This window comes from Amblyomma maculatum, chromosome 4 (genome assembly GCF_055883805.1).
Source record: "Amblyomma maculatum isolate TAMU_Amacu chromosome 4, ASM5588380v1, whole genome shotgun sequence".
Taxonomy (NCBI): domain Eukaryota; kingdom Metazoa; phylum Arthropoda; class Arachnida; order Ixodida; family Ixodidae; genus Amblyomma; species Amblyomma maculatum.
In genome coordinates this window covers 83,339,822-83,361,459 of record NC_139347.1, presented here as the reverse complement: position 1 = coordinate 83,361,459, position 21,638 = coordinate 83,339,822, and the positions used below count along the sequence as shown (strand labels likewise).

General features: G+C 47.1%; 1 protein-coding gene across 3 annotated transcripts in view; it reads left to right on the top strand.

Moving 5' to 3' along the window:
• The first annotated feature begins 1,245 nt into the window (after nt 1-1,245).
• Nucleotides 1,246-21,638, top strand: part of LOC146191535 (lysosome membrane protein 2-like) — a 71,902-nt gene continuing 51,509 nt past the window's right edge. For 2 of the 3 annotated variants that reach the window (XM_084602056.1, XM_084602054.1), the window contains exon 1: nt 1,246-1,760. In XM_084602056.1, coding sequence (XP_084458182.1) covers nt 1,638-1,760 — 123 coding nt within the window. In that variant the 5' untranslated portion in view covers nt 1,246-1,637. The remainder of the gene's footprint in view (nt 1,761-21,638) is intronic. The other variant, XM_084602057.1, reaches the window with a different exon arrangement.

Below are 21,638 nucleotides of genomic sequence, written 5' to 3'. Positions count from 1 at the left end.
GCTTTTTGGCTTCATCCTTTGTTGCTGTTGTAATTGTAGTCGAAGCGAGCCACATGTGTGCCTGCGCAAAACACGTGCGCGTTAGGGCAGAGGCCACGGAGCAACCTCTGCTACATTTGCGCAAAGCGGTGCCACAAGGCCTGGTACGCTTGAACTGAAGGTGATGCGATACTCCAGGGCTTGTGTTGAATCCGTTTGTCGCTGGACCACAGCAGCAGCAGTTTTTACGCTGTTTCATACGAACGAGCAGAATGCCAGTTAGCTCAACTTGAAAATGATTGTGCAGGGGGAGAAATAGTTGGAAAATTAGAACGTTGAGAGGCGATCAGACCCACGATCGTGCAAACTGGTAGTGCGCAGAGGAGTAGAGCTCATGAGCTCAACTCGTTTGATAAACTTGAGTTGAGAACAGAAGGTGAGAAAAAAAAAAAAAGTGCATGAGAGAGAGAGAGAGAAAAGGAGAGAGAGGGCGAGGAGGAGAGATTTTGAACTACCGGGTGTTCTTCTCCTTTGAAAAATAGGAATAGCGATAGCCGTTCAAAGTTTTCTGGAATAAAGTCTACTTTGTTCTCATGACCACAAAAGAGAGGTTCCCGAGGACGTTCATACATCGGCCAGAGTGAATGCATGATTTTTAAACCTTTCCGCAAAGCCAGCGCAAAAGGCGAATGTAAAAGGCAAGCTGCTGTGGTAAAAAAAAAAAAAAAAAAAAAAAAACAAAAAACAAAAAACAAAAACAAAAAAAATGTCTACAAAAGCACTGCTTTCGAAACCATGCTTAGCTTTTACCAACTCTCTCAACGTCGCATGTTTTTGAAGTGCATGTAAATGCGGGTGCTAAAATTTACCGTCATACAGGAAGATCGCAAATTGAGAAAATTCTCTGAGTAGAAAAAAAAAAAAGTTCATAGCGATACCGCATCAAACATGCGAAAACAGCCGGCGGCTGCCATTTGAAGGCGTAAAACATCCCCATCGTTTCGATCTCTTTCGTTCAATCTTCCGGCGAGACTAGCGTGCACAGTGCCCACAACAGCAGCAGCAGTCGGAATACACAATCAAGACGGAAGAAAGGAAGGGGTGAGAGAGGAGGTAGCCAGCATAACAGGCTGCTGTGCCATTGCTGCTGTGGAGGCTGCGAGGGAGAAATGCGTGGGGGAGGCCTCCTGCGAAGAGAGGCGGAGAGAAGGAACGAGGGAGGGGGTGTCAGGCGAGGAGGAGGCCGTACTTAAGCCATCTTGTGCGGAAGCCGCGCGCGCTGTTTGACATATCAGCCGCAGCCGCAGTCGTAGCTTGTGCTTCTCCGAAGCAGGTGAGGGAACGCCGTGACAGACCGCGGCCGTCAGCGCACCAGTCCGGCACCCCCCGGGCGTCTTCTCCGCCGCGTGGTCGTTTGTTCTTCCTGCTCGTGGAGGCCCGTGCGGAAGTTGGCGGCGCGGGCAGTGCTTCCCCGTCTCGGTCCGGACCGAGGCACGACCAAAAGCCGAGTACTGAGAAGCGCCCGACGTGGGCCACGTGTTTGGTGTGTGTGTGTGCTGTGAGGACGGCGCCGAGCCGGCCAGTCTAGCTGTGAGACTGTTAGACCAAGACAGCTGGTGCGTTCCCATTCCGTCTTTTTTGTTACCTGGTTGCCAGTCATGACATCGACCAAAAGCAAGGTTTGCCTGGCCGTCTTCACGGCCATCTGCGGCGTCGTCCTTCTCGTCGGGGTGCTGGGACACATATACTTTCCGACCATCATGCGCGGAAAGATCGCTGAGGTGAGTCTCCACGTGGTGTCTCGGAGGGTACCTGCAGGCTTCCGTACCGATCGCAGCGCGTACGTGTGATCGGGCATGACGTAGCGACTGTGAACAGTGCACTAATTAACGCTCTGCCTGTGTCATACGAGCCGGAGGCTAATTGCAGGCGACCGATTTTCGGTGCAATGCTGTTAATGACCGCATTCACGTTCCTTACTTTGCCTTGAAAATTACACGAACCACAACTGCTTGCCGAGAGAATTAAATAGTTTTCCGTGACGCTTGTGATCATTACTTACTTCCTTACGACCATTCATTACTTATAAAATTATCTGTAAGCTTTGCCAGGATAAATTTTCAGTAATAAAGGGTATCAAAGGTTCTTGTCACAGCGAGTCGGTCGTATGTAGTTGTACGCGGTCGTTAAAAAATACAAGTGCAAAGAAGATCATATACTTCAGCGTCTCTTACTGTAAGTTCTCAATTTTACCGTTCATCATTACTCCAGCAATGATTAAAAAAGCGCTGCCGAAGAAGTATGTATTTACACAAACCCACAATATTCGATGCCAACAGGTTGCGGCTTCTTCGCATTATTCATCCGCTCTTGTTTAATAATGCGTGACAGGCGCGTTCATTACGTTCCTATCAAGTCAGTTGACGCATGACCGGAAAATTAATTATTTCTGTCGCTCAGCCGCCACATAAAGCAAAGCGCAAATAAAAAGTCAAGAAAAAAATAACAACAAAAGACGAAGTGAGGACAGGACGAGCGCTCAGCCGAACTGGTTAACTACTGTGGCTGTCACTCATTTGCCACGGATACAAGTTTGTCACGGTCGTTGTGCGACAAGTGGGAAAGGACACAGATGAGAAGCCGCCGTACTTTTCCTGCCGCGCCCAGTCGCAGGGCAAATGTCAAGCCCCTGACCTCTAGTTGGTGTCGGCAATGCCAGCTGTCAGAAGCAAAACGCGAATGCATTATTCTCCATGCCACGTTGCCGGGAACTAATAATCGGACTCTGTTTAACGCCAACGGGCTTCAAATTAGGTGGCGTGTGAGAGACGAATGATGGGTTCCCTACCTGAGCGAGAGTTTTTCTAGCGCGCACGGAATCACCGGCATGTTCCAGAGGAAGCATTGCAGCCGTTTATAACTTTATATGCTGTTCTCGCTCATCGATTTAAAGCGTCTGACCCCATAAATAATTAAAATAAAAAACTTCAATCACAGAACGCGCATACGCTGGCTAAGTTCTCCAAGAGACCCCCCCCCCCCCCCCCCCCTTTTTTTTTTCTTTTTAATATGATTTACTTTCTTTGCACGCGACATTACCCACTCTCTACGTTCCAATCACAAAACAGCGGTGATCATGGAATGTGTACAATGCGACTGCTTGCTTTTTTTGCAGCTCATCGCTCAGGACAGCTTTTTCGCGTTGACGTTCCACAACAGCATAAACTAACTTTGTGCTTTGTTGTTTATGGTGTTTAAAATGCGGCCTTGAGAACCCGCATGTTGGGCAAAACGCTTGCGTCTTCTTTCCACGTCACCCATGTGTTCGAGCAAAGGCCCCGCTGCGCTTCGCTGTGTCGCCCTTCATCCGAGGATTCAGTTTATGGTGCGAACCCATCGCTCCATCTGTCACTTTCTGTAGAAAAAAAAAATGCGAACAAATTGAAAATGAATTAGATGAAGTACCGTAGCTCTGCCGTTTATATATATATTTTTCTTCATTTACTCGTCTACGCTCATCGCCGCCAGCACATTTTCTGCGCCGAGCAGTGCGGGCGTGGCAATAATTGTCTAATGTCGAACGAAGTTCCGAATGGTGTCGAGCCATACAAAAAAGCCTGTGCAGCTTCCTTTGCTCCGCGAGCCCTTGCCATCAAGATTTCTCCCGTCGGTTTGTTTGGAATAGCCGTGTCCTCTTCCCCTGCCTTTCTGCCGCGGTAGCAATGATTGCGCCCAATTGAGCGTTCCGTCCACGATTAAATCTTCCGAAGGACTGTTTGAACAGCGTTACAGATTGAGCCCATTTCACTGGCGAGAGAACAGACCTTTATTCGAGCCCTGCTTCTGACGCCATGAAAAGATGAGTTTACGATCCGCCGATGTGCTGACTGATGACGGGGTGAGAGCTTCGACTGATATCGCTAAAAACTCAAACGGAAGTTGACAGGTTCAGCAGTAACATATAATTCGAGTGCGTTTCTTTTATAGTAAGCGGTGAAGGTCTGTGAAATATGACTCCGGAGCCTAGCGGTTCACCGGAAAGCTTACTGGTGGCAAAGGAAATATGAAGGTCGACAAAGTCGATAGCGGTTTTCTGTGCCGTTTTGACGACCGTCGCTGGCTCACAATATAAATCTCGGTAGCCCCCCCCCCCCCCCCCCTCCTCGCCGATAAATAAAACGTACTCGCCATACATTATTTCTCTTAAGAAAAAAAAAAAGGAAAATTTAAAGTGGCGAATTTGGTATTGTTTTCGTGTCTGATAAATTTTTACTGTTTCACACTTGATTTCTCTTCCTCGGGGAACTCTCGATATTTTTTTCTTTTCTTTGGGATGTTGCGGACTGTGCTAAAGATCAGCCCTCATGGTGCAAAACTTCGCTTTCCTTTGATCATATCGATGTGGCTATATTTATAAGACCGCCAACTCCAGCTTCTCACATACAGGAAAGCTGCACTTTAATAAATAAACAAATAAGAAATCGCATTGTAACCGCAATGCTCAAAAGCTGACAATATCCGAAACAGCCTTCAGTGATGTATGGCTTTCTTTCTTTTTTTCTTTTTTTTTTTTTAATGTCAAGATCCCAATTAAACGGTCTGCTTTCAAACCGTGTAGTGAGGCTCTTGCAGTGCCAATGGAAGTCCTAACTTTCTGAGTGTGAGGGTGATAATTTCTCTTACGCTGGGGAAATTCGAAACTCTTACAATGCATATACCATGGAAGACATGCAGTGTGAAAAGCTTATCAACTTGCCCAAATGTCGTTTCTTAAGCAAGTTCCTTGGCCTTTAAGCTTTTGACAGAGTGTATACTGTACGCAAAGTATTACAGGGAGGCAGGACGCTCTAATGTTAGCTGAAAAAACAAGCGATCAGCCTGTTCATATTTCAGGCAGTAATTAGTTACTCTAAAACGCATCTATCCTTTATTTATAGTTCAGATTTTCCCCTTGGTCCGTTTACCAAAGGATACACTTCTCCACACCAGCGAGGGGGCTGCTGCACCCTGTTTCACAAGCACTACATGTTTGTGCTCGTATCTCTTGTGCCGCCATCGGAAATATGGGCGTAGGCGCACAGTCATGTAGAGCGCCCCACACTAATTGGCTCAGATAGCATATAAAACGGGTACATGTATGGAGGAACGGACGAAAGTAGCAGTTATTACTGCCTTCTCGCAGTGTTATGTGGTAAACATAATTTAGCTTCTGCGGCTTCTAAAAAACAAATTTTGTCATTCCAGCAGTTGTGGGTGCTATTCCTGCTTAAGTTGTTTCCCAAGGACCAACAAGCAATGCGTTAATGTTCTGAATATAGAAATTAGAATGTTGCGATGACGCTTTGACTTCGACCATAGTAAAGTGCCCACACTACAAAAGATATCCTGAGTTAAGTCACGCAGCCCGGATATTAGTTTGAAATATAGTCAGGCGCTCCTAGAAACCACATACTATTCGCACAAAATATATTTGCTCATTTAAAGCGTGAATTTCCTAGAGCACATTACCAACGCCCAAAATAACGGCGCTCGTTCGAAAACATGCGATCTACTTCCCCGTTTTTCTGCGCAGTGATGAAACGTGCACTTCCCTCCTCCCACTCTTTGTCTTTGCGATTTATTCCGTTATTATTTACTCGGCGAATTCATTCAGCAGCTTTGTGGTAAAACTTACAACGAAAAATGCCACGTGCCACAAAGTGCCACCCATCATGTGGTAAACGACGGCCCCGCTCTCTCCACATGCTGAAAACAAAGCAGCGAAGCGTGAAAACACGCTCGCGCTGCGAACTAAAAGGCTGCGTTGCGGTCGCAAGCACGTGCTCCAGCGGCGCGCCAGCCGCCGATTGGGAACGGTAGCAGCGTGCTTTCAAAAGAGCGTACTACGTCGCGCCCAGCCTGCTTCCGACCACAATGCCCGCCGGCAACGAGAAAGAGGGGAGGCACTGGGATTTTCTCCGCCCCAGCTACGGACGCCCTTGACACTGCTAGAGTCGAATGCGGACACGCGCGTGCCGCCGGCGTTCGGGCATGCGCGCGGTGCATTAGAGTCAAAGGAGACACCGGTGGAGGGCCACACAGCTGCACCTCGATGGGTGTTACGACATGTCGCATCTTTTAAACTCTCCGGCCGGTGACCTCTGTCATTGCGCGCTGGAAGGAGTCGCGGGAGAGACGGATGCACGCGAGGAACCACCGACCGCATTCGCGCGCGCCCGTTGTATGCGAGCGATGTCGGAACGACATACTCGCACGAGTGTCGCAAAAATGCTGTATGCAAAACAGCCCGGAAAAAAAAAAAGTTTTCTTTTTTTTATTTATTTTTTTTTCTACCGTAGAGGGTCACAGAGCGACCGGGTGAAGCTAGAAAAAACGATTCTGTGTTTCGAAAACTTGTCTTCTCATAATTGGATAACCGGGGTCAGACTTACGTAACTTAAACTCGCATGTGAGATCGCTCTGCGTTCGGGAAAAGAACGATCGCCGGCTGATTAAACTCGTCAGAACTTAGTCGGCTAATTGTTAGCACCAAGTGTAGCACAGCCAAATGCAACGGCCTCTGAGCAGGCGAACCTGACTTGTGAGCGCAATGTCTGGGTTAGATTTCTTTGTGTCTGACTAGCTACGTGCAAATGTAAAGTAGAATATTTGGCGAAGAAGCCCGTGTTTTTCATGTCATTGGTGGCGCCTCCCAACTTTTGTCATGGCTGCATCCGTTCACTCTGCAGAGCACTGTAACTCTGCGGTCCCAACAAAAGAGGAGACGCTGTCCTTGACGTACGTTGAATGAATACCACCGTTTTAGGACGCGACCTCAGAGGCAGCGAGTGTTGGGACAAAGATCGCGATGATGTTGGTCGATCTCTAGTCGTGACCGACAGCATACTCATATGTTCAAGTCCAATAAGCACCCTTCGGTGGTTGGCCTAATTTAAATATTCAAGCACATAAGTCGGAATGCTTTCTCGTTGTAGTGTATTCAAATTTCGCTAAACAAGTTAATTTTTTTTGTTTTTTTGAAACCAATGCTACCAACTTGCGACCATGATCACATCAACGGAACCTTGTACAGAGTATATTCGTATGACGGTGAACAGCAACACGAGAACAATCAGCATGGTGAAACAAAAAAACAAAAAAAAAAAACAAACAAACAAACAATAACGCTATTCAGTATCCCTATGCTGCTTCCAAGTGCCTTTTCTTCTGTTCATAAGTCTGTATGTACGTGAGACTATTTACTGCGGACTCACTGTGCGATGGGCAACCTTTTATGAACGGAGACGAACAGTGCTCTCAGCACAAAGGCGCCCACAGCTGCCTCTTAATTTAATGGGGGGAATCAGAAGACTAACAGATGGCAAGTGTCCCTTTTCACCGCGCTGAATAATGGTGGCGCTTGGCGAAAAAATTATATATATGTCCCCATTAAGTATATTTACGGGCACTCTCATTACACGTGCTGCTTGGAAGATGGCTCACATAGGATTCCTTTCCAAAGACTTTTCTTCCAGTTAAACACTGGCTGTCGTAGTAAGTCGTACAGCTTTGTAACTCCCGCCTTCATCTGGTAGTCGCAGGCTGTGAAAATGTTATTCAGCTAGTTGGATCAGGAGGTGGGCCTTCCTTTAAATATGTGCGACGTCTCATCTCAAGTGGTCTGTGGGAGAAATCTTCCTTGTGACATTTTGTATGGGCGCTCTAATGTCATACAATAATTAATGATCTAGATGTTCCGTGCACTCCTGAATGTCGGAGATATTGTACTGAACACTGCTCAGAATAGCGTAATGCGCAAGGCATAATTCTTAATGCTAAAGAAAGAGGGAAACACAGAGCGAAGGTTTAACATGACAGAGGGCCGACACTAGCACTGCAGCCAATATCAATTCCCTTTCCCCTGCCAGATTGTTCTTCGAAAGCGACATGAAATGTGCTCTTTTAATTGCATTATTTCGAGCCATTCTTAAAGTTGTCGACTCTCTATTACCTGTTACATAAACCTCACGACATTATAATTATTATATCACGCATACATTCCAGCGTGCAAACCGCTTTTTTTTTTTTTTTGTCTCTCCTGCGATAACAATATACCAGGTTACATGTTTTCACTGCCGTTTCTAAAGGCCTTCGTGAGTATAATGACCAAGTTGACAGGAAACGGCTCAACAGCCAAAGGTTGGAGTTCTTTTTTAGTGGACAATTGTCTACTTGCCATTAAAGGAACCGAAATATGGAGCTCTAACCAGTGCGGTCAGCTTGTTTGACAACATGGTAATTAAAGCGGAAGGTCATAATCGCAGACGGCAGCAATTGTGAGCGAGTCATGAAGGGCTTCGCATGACAGAAAAAAACAGCGAGGTGCAAGCACGAGGTTTCACTGAGCGTTAAAACGGGGCTCATACAATGCAGTGTTGAGTTCTCGTTGCTTTACGGAAGCCCGTAAAACGCGATAAGTACCTTCGCTGTTGCACGCAATAAAACACTTCAACGGACAGATCAGCCGACGAGAGGCCATTCACTCATCCCTTCTACAGTTCGTCTCGTAGCTCCTTTTCTTTCCGGTGCACAGCCAGGCATTCGCGGAGGCTGCTTTACATTGTCTTGGTCTGGATGAGAAAAAAAAAAAAAAGACAGAAAGAGGGAAAATAAAGATGGTAATGTGAGGTCGCTTTTACTTTTTTTTTTTTTCTGTGCTGCCGTGACAGAGAAAATTGACTAAAGTGTCCGGCATGAGAACTAGTCCAGAGGCTGTCCAAATATGTGTCCTAGAGTTAGCCCGAAATAAACAAAATGAGAGGCATTAAATGTCTGAAAAAGTTTAGGCCTTTTATTATGCACCTCCTCTCGTCCGCTCCTCGATCTTTGCCCTCTCAAAGCCTTGTTTTGATCATTTATCTCGTCCTCCTCACGTGCTGTATATACGCTCGGCAATTTTTGCTTGAGAGACGCAAATTCGCCGTGTACACAAGCATGACAGCGACAGCCAGGCGAGGTGCAGGTTTCCAGTATCCGTGACATTATTACTCGTCTGAACACATGCAACCCTTATTAAAAAAACCGTTTAAAATATCGCGATTACATAGCGCAGCTTGAGGCTGCTCCTGGCCGGCTGCACGAGCCAGCATGGTGTTCGTAACCGGACCAGTAGCTGTATTAATAGCTCTGTTTCTATAACATGGTGGTGCCCATGAGAGTGGTCTTATGATCATACCATGAATTCAGAAATTTTACTGCTGTGGCAACTACTCTATGCTCTCTCGTTAAAGCAACAGTCCTAAGCGGAAACAGCATCACACAGAATGCAATGCAGCGAAAAACTTTGCGGCCATTTTCACGGCAGGGTGCACCGACTGCGTCATTATGGCTTCATGGTCTCTTGAACTGCACCCATAAGGGAGAAGACGAAAGACATAAGAAACGGGCTTCTTCGAGAAGTTGCTCCCTCGCCTCCGTGTTCCTGCAATGGGGCAACTGGGCACTCTGCGGGCGCTTGATACGTCGACCGCGTCGCAGGGAAGTTGCACGAGCGGCGTCGAACACGAGGAAAGCGGGGGGCCGTTGGCGCCGCATGGAGATAGGGGTTCCTCCGTTTCGCTTGTTTCTCTTTTCGCTCTTCTTTGTTTGTGCTGTGGGATGTGGGACGGTCCGGTCGGCGTATAAATAGTCATCCCGCTAAACGAAAGCTTTCCGCTCTTCGCCTCCGTATAGCGAACGGGATAGTTGTAGGGAGGCGAAAGCGCTGTATATACGGTCTGACCCACAGAGCGAAAACGGTATAGCGTTTCGGCTCCACTGTTGTGGTACACGGTTGCCAGATAAACGTTGCTAAACACGTAATACCAGCGGGCGGTGTTGACAAGCCAAACTACTACGCAGCCAAACGTCTCTCGCGTAATCTGTCCGCTCCGCCCTCATCCCAATGAAATAGAAAACGAAAGCTCGTAAGCAGTCCTCAGGCGGCAAATATAGATAGATAACCGATTCACCGTTCGACGTGTCGGGAATCTAACCTACGTGACCTCTCGTTCAGGAAATGATCTGTACTTACGGTTTTTAGAAAGCATTCGGAGGCGTGGCCACAGATGAACGGAACTTGGCAGGTCAGTCCTGTCCATACGCCAGAGGCTCGAGTGGAATACAAAAACGCTAAGAGCAAGTTAAGCGAAGGATGAGAGGCGTTGAGCTGATTTACCACCGCCAGCGGCTGAATGACGAGTTATCGCAAGGCATCTACCGCGGTTAGGCAACACCTCCTGGTTTGGCCGAGGCCATTGCGGACGGATTTGCAGGATGAAGGAATCACGCCCTGACTGAATAGAAGAATATACGCGCCCTGGTAACGAAGGAAACTATACATAGGGGGTCAGAAGTTCATCGAACTTGTATAGTAGCTGCACAAAAGCTGGCTTGCGCTCGTTCAGTTTCTGTGCGCTATCCCGAAAGAAAAAAAATATTACGTTACCAGCGGTACTTTTTCTGTATTATACACTGGCCTTTGAATTTCTTGATTTTCTTATTCTTTTTATTTTATGTTGCACTGCACTGCTTCATTCATTCTATTATTGCGTTCCTATTACATTTTTCTTTAACTTACCCTTCTTACCAATGCTCTGGCTACAGGACAAACAAATACACAAATAGGATACAACTTTTACGAAAAACAGCAGTTGCTAAGTATATGGACCACGGCACGCGGCGTGTTTATCGCTCTGCTGGACAGTAAATTAGATACATTTTGGACGGTTTACAGCATCAAACAAGCAAGTTGAAATTCTCGAGTTTATTGTTTGATACAATGGTTAGCTTGTTATTCAGGTAACAAGAAAACATTTAGCAGCGTACTGCTTTCTGTCACGGAGGAACGTGTGTGACCTCTTACTTAAGTTGTAAGCAACAATAATAGAGTCGAGAAACGGCTCATTTTTTTCTCAGGACTGTGTCTCCTTTCGTATCGTGTCCAGGGAATAAGGAAGCTTGGTTACGCGGTCACTCACTGAGGGTTGCCCTAACGCGGAACCACTATGCACTCGTAGCCTGATTAAAACCGTGCAGTGTTGTGGAAACTATAGCTGGCGCCATCCGCACGCCCGTGGCTCGCTTACTGTCGGCCAATCGTGCGATAGCTAGGGCGGTGGTCAATCGAGATTGCGCTCGACTGCTGTGCCAAACGATTCGGGATCGAATCCCGGACGCGGTGGCCGCTTTTCGATGGAGGCGAAAAGCAAGGCGCCCGTGTGCTGTGCGATGTTAGCGCAAGTTAAAAAAAAACCTGGTGGTCGAAATTTCCGGAGCCCTCCACTATAAGGGGTCTCTCATGGCATGAGTCACTATGGGACGCTAAGCCTCATAAACCTATTGACAAAGCTAACCAACCAGCCATTCTAGTAACTTCAATCATAAAAAAAAAAATCTGCGTTTCTCAAGCGGGGACTTTAGGCTAATTAGTCGAAATTAATTATCACTTTCCATCAGCATCTTAGCACGAAGGGACAGGAGGTAAATAGCAGATAGCTTTAGAATACCGCGATTTGGTTCCACAAAGCTCGATACGCGTATGCGCATTGTTTAAAGGAGACTTCAGCGCATGCGCAGATGTCCTCAAGAAGCGAGGTTCATGTGCAGCTGCGTCCTTGCTGAAGCATATCACTGCAGCGCATCGCGATCTGTATAAGCTCCAACGATGAGGCGGATAGCAGTAAACTTGAGGTAGCTTTAAGTTGAAAATGTATCATAGAGAGATCCACTATTGCGAACTGCAGCGTCTGATTCCATATAACATGAGTTGCGTGACGTCTTTAGCGCTGTACCCTTGTGGAGGCGCAGAGTGTACACACATGGCGTATCGCGCAGCGCCGGGCGGATCTTTTTACATCCGCGAAACTTCCGCAGTCTCACCCGAGCCAGTTTCGCCGCCAGTCCCGGAAAGCGATAGCGCGCGATATATTTGGGAGATCTGGGTGGAGATATCTCCCGGAGATCTCCTTTCGGTACGGGAAGCTCTAACCTGCTTTTCGTGGCCTTCAGTGCGCTATTTATTCGAACGGCGTTCTCGTAGCGGTTCTCGGCTGCGGAATGCAAGTGGTCTTGGCCGTGAGGATCTGTCGAGGTGGAAACGGTAGCATCAGATGTCAAGGCCGTGCAGGCTTGTTCATGCACCCGGGCTATGAAATTCCATGTTTCTTGTTGTTATTGTTGCTTTTCTTTCGTAGGATTTTTGCGAGGAGACGATGTGCTTCGCGAATTCAGCTAATGGACGCATAGTGTAGGCCCATGTCTTTGTTACGTACACATTTGAGAAAGGAACTGTGTTCATACTTACCATTTACGAACTCCTATTAAATCCAAAAGTACCGTTACAATACTATTCTTTTCGTAACCTTAAAGTATCTGAATAAAAACAAGGGCAGTAAACAAGGGAGAATTCAAGTTAGCGACGCTAATGATTTCAGTAGACTGGAGTTTTGTGAACCAGTTTTATCTATAATTGCTCAGAGAAAGCGGATATATATTAGTGCACCGTTGGAAAACACGTTTCAAAACTTGCACACGCTCGAAAAGAATGCATGAAATGGTAAGTGATATATTGTAAGTGATCGGAGTAAGGCTACTTTGTTGAGCCTTAGATCGGAGCGTAGTGAGGCGCTGTCTATGCATTACGGCGAACTTTTTAGGCCTAGCCCTCCAAGTGTTTTCCCACTTCTTGTGGAAGGAATTCATTGTAGGACAGCAAAACGGCTTTATGGCAGTCTATGTCGTTTTGGGTGCGTATCCGAAGAATGTCGCAAGAGCCGTCAAAAGAGAAGCCAGATATTAGTGGCATAAAAATCGAGGAATGTGTGAATGTGTTCGTCGGCCGCATACAGATCGAATCCCGGCCTCGGCGGCCGCTTTTCGATGGAGGCGAAAAGCAAGGCGCCCGTGTGCTGTGCGATGTCAGTGCACGTTAAAGAACCCCAGGTGGTCGAAATTTCCGGAGTCCTCCACTACGGCGTCTCTCATAGCCTGAGTTGCTTTGGGACGTTAAACCCCACAGCACAACCCAACCCAACAGATTGAGTGAAGGTGTTTTTAAACAGCGGACGTCGGACGGAAGTCTGACGTCCGCAGTGATTCAGGCTATGAGTAACGCCGTAGTGGAGGGCTCCGGAAATTTCGACCACCTGGGGTTCTTTAACGTGCACTGACATCGCACAGCACATGGGCGCCTTGCTTTTCGCCTCCATCGAAAAGCGGCTTCCGCTGTCACCATTCGATTCCGCATCATTGGGCAAATCAGTCGAGCGCTCTAACCTCTGCGCGCCACCGCGACGGGGTGCGGCGTCACATTTGTTGGCGTTACTCTGGCCACCAGGCGGCGTACCTTGAGCGGGATATACAAAACTTGCTTCTCAAGAACACAAAGTCAGAAAATGAAAAAAAAAAAAAAAACTTTTTGGCTGCCAGTGTTATACAACACCTTGCTCGGCGTTTGAGCAATAGTTGGCCACACAAACTGCACGATGGCGTGATCGGAAGCCAGGTCAGGGTCTTAGCGCCCGGGAAGTAAGTCGATCGCAATCAGCTCAGTCCGTATCGTGTTGCTTTTGATCTTGTCGTCGCCAAGGGCGAAATGTTCTTGCGATTTGGATATAGCTTCGTCTCAAGCGATCTGATAAGGCGCAAACGTGGTCAAAAACCTGATCGCATCGACCGTGCGCGCTCGCGTTTGTACCGTCAAGTTTTGGCTACGTAATACGAAGGTTGACTCGCTGTTGGCTGTCATTGAACGGCTAGTTCGCCCCGCTAGAAGCCACGGTATAGTGCCAAGAAGCTAGACTGTATCGCAGCAACCTTTTACTGGGTGGTATTAATAGACCAGTAAGGGCACATAGGATTGGGAAGTGGGGAAAAGTAGGTCAAAACAGTTTCCCGCCTGACGTATAGTACCGCTCATTATGCTTGATTGGCCACTAATTATTGCTTCACAGTAGGCATAACTTGGCGAGGGAGAGAGATGACGATGAGTGATAAGCATTAGCGGTCTTGAAATAAAAAATTTGCACAGCGGATTGGTGCACGCATTGTAGTTGAGGAGGGAAGACGATGATTTTAGTGATCCAGGCCCAATGAGTATAACAGATTACAGTAAGCCGACAGAAGACACCAAAGCTTTGGTCTCGTTTACTTCTTTTGGAAGTAGACCTTCTGGATTAGTTGGCGCTAGACTCTTTAAGATAGTGAGCTGAAAACTTTTCTTTCGACAGATCGCATAAAACCGCTTAAGTTCATATGGTTCGGTTCGAAAGCATTATATATGCCCGTTGTTGCAGTTGCATTGCCGAACTCATTTTTCTGTACTGGGATGCAACTTATAGAACGAAGCGACAAGTGTTGGTTTTAAGAAGTTCCCCTCCCGCAAGTATTGATAAGTCACCTTGAACCTGCTAGTTGCCATCGGTACCACACAAACAAAAATGAAATTGCTTATCTAGAAGGTGCGCAATGGTAAGCGGCTTATCATAGCCAGGGACGAATTTTGTTACTATACCGTAAGCTGCTTTTATACTTTTATGAAAGGTGCGGCCATTTCTTTCTATTATTTTGCGTATTTCAAAGAAGATTTCTTTTGGTTTTCGCCCTCGTTGACCTTCCCTGATGACATGAGATGCTTGAAGACGATTTTTCTCTTACCCGCATAATGTTCTTGTGGAGAGAAAAGGTAAACGCTTTTAAAGGTCGCCCTGGGATCGCGCTTAATTCTAGTTACGTAATACTTTTATTCGTAAATACATGTCGTTTCATATCCTCCGATGTTATGTAATGGCCCTTGGGTCTTTGAATGATTATGACCACGATGTCGCCCAGCTATACTTGTGCGGCAGTATATATATGGCAGTATCAAAGCAATGACTATGTGAAAACTGCTTGCATCGCATCGACTTCATCGAGGCGAAGGTTTGCCGATTCCTAACGTCCTCATTGCACTCGGACGCAAGATGACCGGGCGCAATAAAAGAATTTTTGACACCTGTGTACATACAGTCCTCGCTCACTCGAAGCCATGCATAATGCTGGGCCGGAATTCCTTAATGGGGTTTCCGGGGATTGATGGTTGTGACAGGCGCGGAATACAGTTTTAGTTTGTCATTTTCGCCTTTCTTTCCTCGTTTTTTGCGTGGCTGAGGATGACGGCACCATTTTTTTTTTCTTGCTCTGGAGCGAAGTGGACTCAGCCTCCCCGTGTCAACAGTTTGTGCGGAAAAGATTTTTCCGGCACGGAACGCCTGCATGCGTTGCCTCCCGTGTGTTCAGGTGCCCGTGGTTACAGTGAACAAAGACAGGACCTGACATCCTCACAGGTGCTGCCCTGCCTTGTGCCTCTCTTCCTGTTACCACTATAGGGCTACTAATTTGAAGAAGTCCTTTAATTACGTTTGCATGTTACCGATGAACTTGTACTTTGAGTCTTTTTTACGTTTTTAACACTCCCCCCGCTGACTTATGTCAGCTGAAGTTTGTCTAGGCACATAAATGGTATATAAGGGTGTAACGTCCTAAAGCAACTCAGGATATGATGAATGGTGTAGTGGAGGGCTACAGATAATTTTGATAACCTGTAGTTTAACGTGCACGGACATTCCACTGCACGTGAACGACTTGCGTTTTGCCCCCATCGAAAAGCGGCCGCCGAGGCCGGGATCCAAATAGTGTCCCCTGCTCAGTGCTTGAACACCCCAACCATTGAACCACTGCGGCGGTGCTGTCCATTAAATGAACTCCGTAGCTGGGCGCTGTCGTGACGCTGGGGCTATGGCGACCCGGCCTTCACTTGGTAGCGTGCAGAGACTCCGGGTTGAAGAAGGACTGAATCTTCGAAGTTGGTAAAATATGTACAAGCAGGTTTACTGGCACTTTGAGAAAACGTATTTACAAGAATATTTACATGAAGAAGAAGGGTACATCAGCAAAATGACAAGCGTTAAGAGTTCATAGCGAGAAGCGACTGGATGAGCCGTTTACCCAGGGCCCAGAGCGACATTTCGTGCTCTGCAGCGTCCTTAAAAACCCCCTATGTCCAGCCCCTCTCTGAAGATGCTGACCAACCAAATCCAGGGCACGCCCCTCAGGTATCGGCATCCAATCGAACACATCACTGCACTGATGGTCTGAAGCACTGACTGGTCCGGCATTCATTCGTTGGGCGTGATCACTTGTTGGCGGGAAAAGCTTGGGAACGGCGAGGAGAGGAGGTACATTTCTATTCTTCAGCAAAGAAACCACAGGCTGGTTCTGACAAGGGGTTTTACTTCTCAGAAACCCGAGTGCACGTGGCGCCGCATAGGGCTCCCAACATGGTCCCTTTTCGACAATTGCAAATCTTTCCTGCATTCCCGGGAAATCACTTAATGGCCGTATGAGTCATGCTCCTTTCTTGTCCTGCACGTCAGCTGACATGTCACTCTGTGGTCTCCTTTGGATAGGAGGCATTCATCACTGGAGGATAGCACTTCTCGACTGGAAGGGTGAACAAAAGAAAGAAAGCACTTCCTGCTATTTCCCTCAGGGGGACGTTTCTTTGTGTTTTTCCAGACGTTCTCTTGACAAGGTCAATTTGGCATTTGCAGGTTGTCCACAAAGCAAAACATGCTTACAAAACAGGATTCCTGGAAACAGGCTCACTTAGAGCCATTGGACCATCACCACATATTCACAAAACTTATCCATGCCCACAGGCGAACAATAGAGCGCGCAATTGCGGATGCTTGGTCGTAACAGCCCATATAATCGGGTGCGAAATAACGTTAATTTAGGCTAAATTGTGCATACTATTTGAGGAATAAAGTAATAGCGCCAAACAAAACACAAGTAAGACCGACGCAGGGCAAGCGCTAAAGAAGTGTTACAGCTCGCCGAACAGTATCCCTCTGCGGGTTTACATGGAATCACCAAGGCCGAGCTAAAATCTGGTACAAGCAATGGCTATTATGCATACCTTCGAAGGAGCTGCAGGGTGTGCATAATGTGAGCTATCAGTCATGACATCCCTTGAGTTTGTCCCCATCACCGTCATTTCTTTCCCTTATAACGGTGGAGTCCAAGCGCTTTTGTTGACGTTCGATTTGTTGCGTGAACTACGCAGACATCAATAGTTCAACGAAGTTGTTGTGGTTGCGGCTTTGCTAACTGCCCTTTCTTTCTATCGCTCCCCTCTGTATTTCACCTCGCTATCCTCTCCCCATCTCATTTTCTTTCCCGCTGGCCGCAGCTCGGGTGCTTCAGATTTTAGATAGCATGTTGCCGCGGCCGACAGCACTCTCCTCCTTCTTTTTGATTATTTAATAATAAACCACTACCACCGCCGCTCAGTGAGTCTTTGTTATGGAAAGAAGACGTCGCAAAGCCTCGAATCCTGTGATTATGTATACCATGCATTGCGTGCTCTTCATTTCACTATATTGCCTGATGATCCGGGCGACAGTCCGTTTGTGGTAGGGACTCTGTTGCGATAACTGCTGAGATCTGCAGGAGGCGCATGCCTACAACCATTCCATACTTAACCATGCTGCTGTCGGGGTGTTTTGTCCAAGTGTTCATAGCGAATTGCTATGGGCGCACTCATATAGGACAATTTGACCCATCAGTTGTTCTACTTGAAATAAAGTTATATCGTATCTAAACGCGCTTGATTGATTTCATCTGTTTTGCTCCTTTGCGTTACCTTTTTTTCCTCGTGACGTTGTGGATAAATGCTCAGTTACGAGTCAGAGCCTGTGGTATATGTGTTGTCTCTGCGTCCGTTTTTTTTTTTTTTCTCGTGCTTTTCTATTGCGAAAGCATCACTGGCCCCATCGAGCGAAAATACCTCTCTGCCTAGTAAAGAAACCACGAGCCTGCTATTGGCACGTGGTAGTTGTTCTGAGATGTGAGCGGACGCTGATTGGTCGGCGGTTTCTGTGACGTCACGAGGCCACGTGTAATAACCAAATTCGCATGCGCTGCTGAAGTGGGCACGACATTTGAGACACAAGAAGTTCATCGCAGGGAGTCATATCTGTGGTTGTGCGTGAAAATGCGTGGCATGGAGAGAAAAGCGTCTAGGTTCACAACCGAGGCCCCACGGGGCCGGCATCGCAAATGCGTCGGCTTTCAGAAGACGTCGCCTTGCAGCGAAAAGGCCCGAATATTGTCGTGCTATAGTGCGCAATTATTATACGAACGCAGAAATTCATCTACAGAATTGACTTTAATGCATGTCGAAAGATTTCATGACCAAATTGAGTAGTTCTTTCTCATTCTCACGTAAGCGGTCATAAGTGCATCTGCCGATTTTTTTTTTTTTGAAAATGCTATAGTAATTAATTAGCTTACATGTACAGCCTTTATCAAAAGTTTACAGCCCAGGGGGTTTACTTTTGGGCGATACTATGTGGCTCGTAATGCATTCCCAGGTTTCCATACTTGCTGAAGGCAAGAAGATGTTTCGTCCTACCCTCTCCAATAGCTAGGACTTCCATGATTATTACTGAAGTCATATTATACGGCTTAAAAGCAAACCTTCTGGGCTGCAAATTTTTGATAAAGGCTGTACCTCTGTGACGTTGCTTTTACGCAACGTGTCTACTGTAGTCAGGAATATTGGTGTAGGTCACGGTGCAAGGTTGACAGTTTGGACGCCAGCTGCAGCTTGCTGGTCTCCTTCCGTGTTGCCAAGGCTTGGACAGGTCAGCAAAACAAGTTTATCGCGGTTCCAGAAATGGATGAGCAGAAGATCGCGTGGAGCGCGATACGGCCTGTCTGCTCCAGAAGAGAGCAACAAACAGGCAGTGCGGCTTCTTCCAATTGAGATGCAACAGCTAAGGAATATTTCGCGACCAGACTGCCGCGTTGTGGAGATTCGTAATAAAGGCTTCTTTACCGCATATGATATGCTAACATGCTTGATTGAAATGTACCAGAATGGATCGCGCTCGCTTCAACTGATCATTTGCGAAAATATCTCAAGTTTTGCTCTTCGCAAGGATTATTGTTTTTTTTTTTTGTTTTTGTTTTTTTTTTTTTCAATCAATAGGGACGTTCCCCGACGACGCTCGCATCCTTCGTGTAAGCAAAAAAGAGATAAGTTCCCCTTTAATCTGTGTAAATTGCGCAGGCCGGTCACCGGTTGGCTTCAAGGTGGCTCGGAGAGAGCTGCGGCAAGGGTACATTGGTACAATGCTGGCAATGTCGAAGTCGGATACGGCTCGATAATATGCAGCGGAGGGAGGCCCTTCAGCCAATGGCGCTGAGCAGTTCTAATGACGTCGCGGTTTAATACCTTATCGTGAAATCCCAAGACAATGGCAGATTCGCCCGCGAAATGGGATTAGCCGTGACGTCATCACCATCGGTCGACGTAATTGGCTGAAGGGTATAGTTTGAGGGTCATTTTCCTTTGTGCCACTGAATTGTATATGATTGATCCAAGATATGGGAGGCTCTTCAGCGCACCTCTCTGTGCGCTCTTGAAGGTAGCGAAAGAAGTGTGCGAAGTTTAAATTAGCACCTGCCTCTTTTCTGTTTCCGCGTATAAGCCCAGTGTCAGGTTAACAAAGATTGCGCCTTCCGGAGAAACTGACTTACAGATTTCCGCAAGCGGACAAATGCGCACTCTGTATGTATTATTCATGTGAATGATCCTTAAAGGGTGCAGATGAAGTGACCGGCGCCAAACCAACCACCATGTCGTTGTGTGCTCAGCATCGCAGAAGTACTTGCCGTAACTTTGAACTTCTCATGTTTTATAGATTTACCATTTGTTTTTTTTTTTTCTTTTTTTTTTTCTTTCTTTTTTTTTTTTTCTTTTTTCGATGAGGAAAGAGTAGTTTCGACATGTACGCGGTCTGGCGATATCAGTTTTGTACTTTTTTCGCATTACCTGGATATTAAGCGCTGACATCTTGGATAAAGCGACCAGCAACATGGCACCGAATATCCTGCTAATCCCTTTAGATCTCTGCTGACTTTTTTCGGAACAACGATTTTCGTTCTTCATCTTTCTCAAGTCTAAAGTGCAGATCTGCAAACGCCGCTTTCGTACGTGGTACATGTGGTTGGTTGTTCGCAGCTGCGAGACGCTTAGTCGGCAGTGGTTGCTCTTCATTACGTGACGGCAAACTGCAGTATCCAGGGCCGTTGCCATTTCCGGATTTCAGCCGAATATACCGCCACTTTACGGTGGCCTCAAGATTGTCTGAATTGCCGTGAGACAGACGTTTTCTGCTTTCTTCCTTTGCATCCAGTCTTCGCTTCGCATTCAGCCACGCTCACTATCGTCGACCTCATCGCAGCGATCTTGATTAACGACAACAATACCGGTCCAATGAGGCCTTGCACCATACACCAGCTTTTTCTTCGAGCAGAGTCTCCAGGCGGCCGGGACCGCGCAAGATAGGGCTGTGAGGGAGGTGCTCAGATGCATACACGCGGTATGCATGGCACTTCGTTATTGGGAGGCCGCGGCCCGCGATCTACCGCTCCACTTACGACACCCGGGAGCCCCGCTCTTCGTTCGGCCGGCCGCGCGTTGCCCAACTTCTCGGGTCTCGATCATCAGAGGTGCCGCGCAGCTGAGCAGAGAGAGGAACGCAGTCCGCGTGACAGGTTCTCTTCGCTCTTGCATGCGGGCCCGCAAGGCGTGCAATAATCGCGACGAAAAAGCATCCACAACGCGTGCGCGCACGCTGTGCCGAGAGGTGTTCACGCCGCTCGCTTTCGAATCACCAGAAGTGGCTTCGCCTGCATATTTATTTCCCTCTCCTTATCTTTTTTTTTCCTGCACGTGTGTCCACGTGCACGGTAGACAGGACAGGGTAAGGAAACCAGCCAAGAGCTGATTCTTTCGCGATCTGGTTTGACCTTGTACTACAAAGGCTTCTACACGCCCTGTGCATGAAGTGATTGGCGAAGTGGCGAATTCGGCACAGATCGCACAGAATTCGGCCGCTTTCTGCACAAAGCAGCGGGAGAAGCCGTGGTGAGGTACAGTGCTAGAAAAGAGCCCTTAGTTTCAGCTGTATTGTACTCTTCTTAGGTCTACCACACTACAGAAACTATACTCTCCTGAAGCTTCGCGAATGCCGGGTATGTTTCGACGCGCACTGTGTAGCTTAATAACTGCGCAGTACTGTACGGAAGCAGCCGAAACGCTTCCTAGCTGATGCTTGGGACTTCTTTCATATTAATTGCGCCTTTCAGCTTCTCCGTGAAATATGAGTTGCATGTAATCGTCATGTGCGGTTAAAAGGCGGGATCTGGTATGCGGTGAAATACTAACCAAGTCTATTCCCGCTCTTAATCATAGTAGTCGTTCGAGAGGTTGTGTATAAAGATTGGGCAATGATGGACAAGTCAGCAAGCATTCGTATATCCGTAATGGTTGAGAATAGAGAGCTAGACGAGTCGGTATATATACAGTTGGTATATATATCAGAGCATATATACAGTAGAACTCATCTCAGGGATGCATTCTTTCATCCTTGGTGAAAATCTAGGATAGCACAACATGGCTACGGCTCTTTACAAACGTGTTGGGTAGCATGCAGTCCGCAGAGTAATACCGCCACACGCGCGATAAACGTCCTTAAAATACTCATTTCGCGTTCGCGTGTGTACGTAAACGAAACAAACGTAACCAGGAT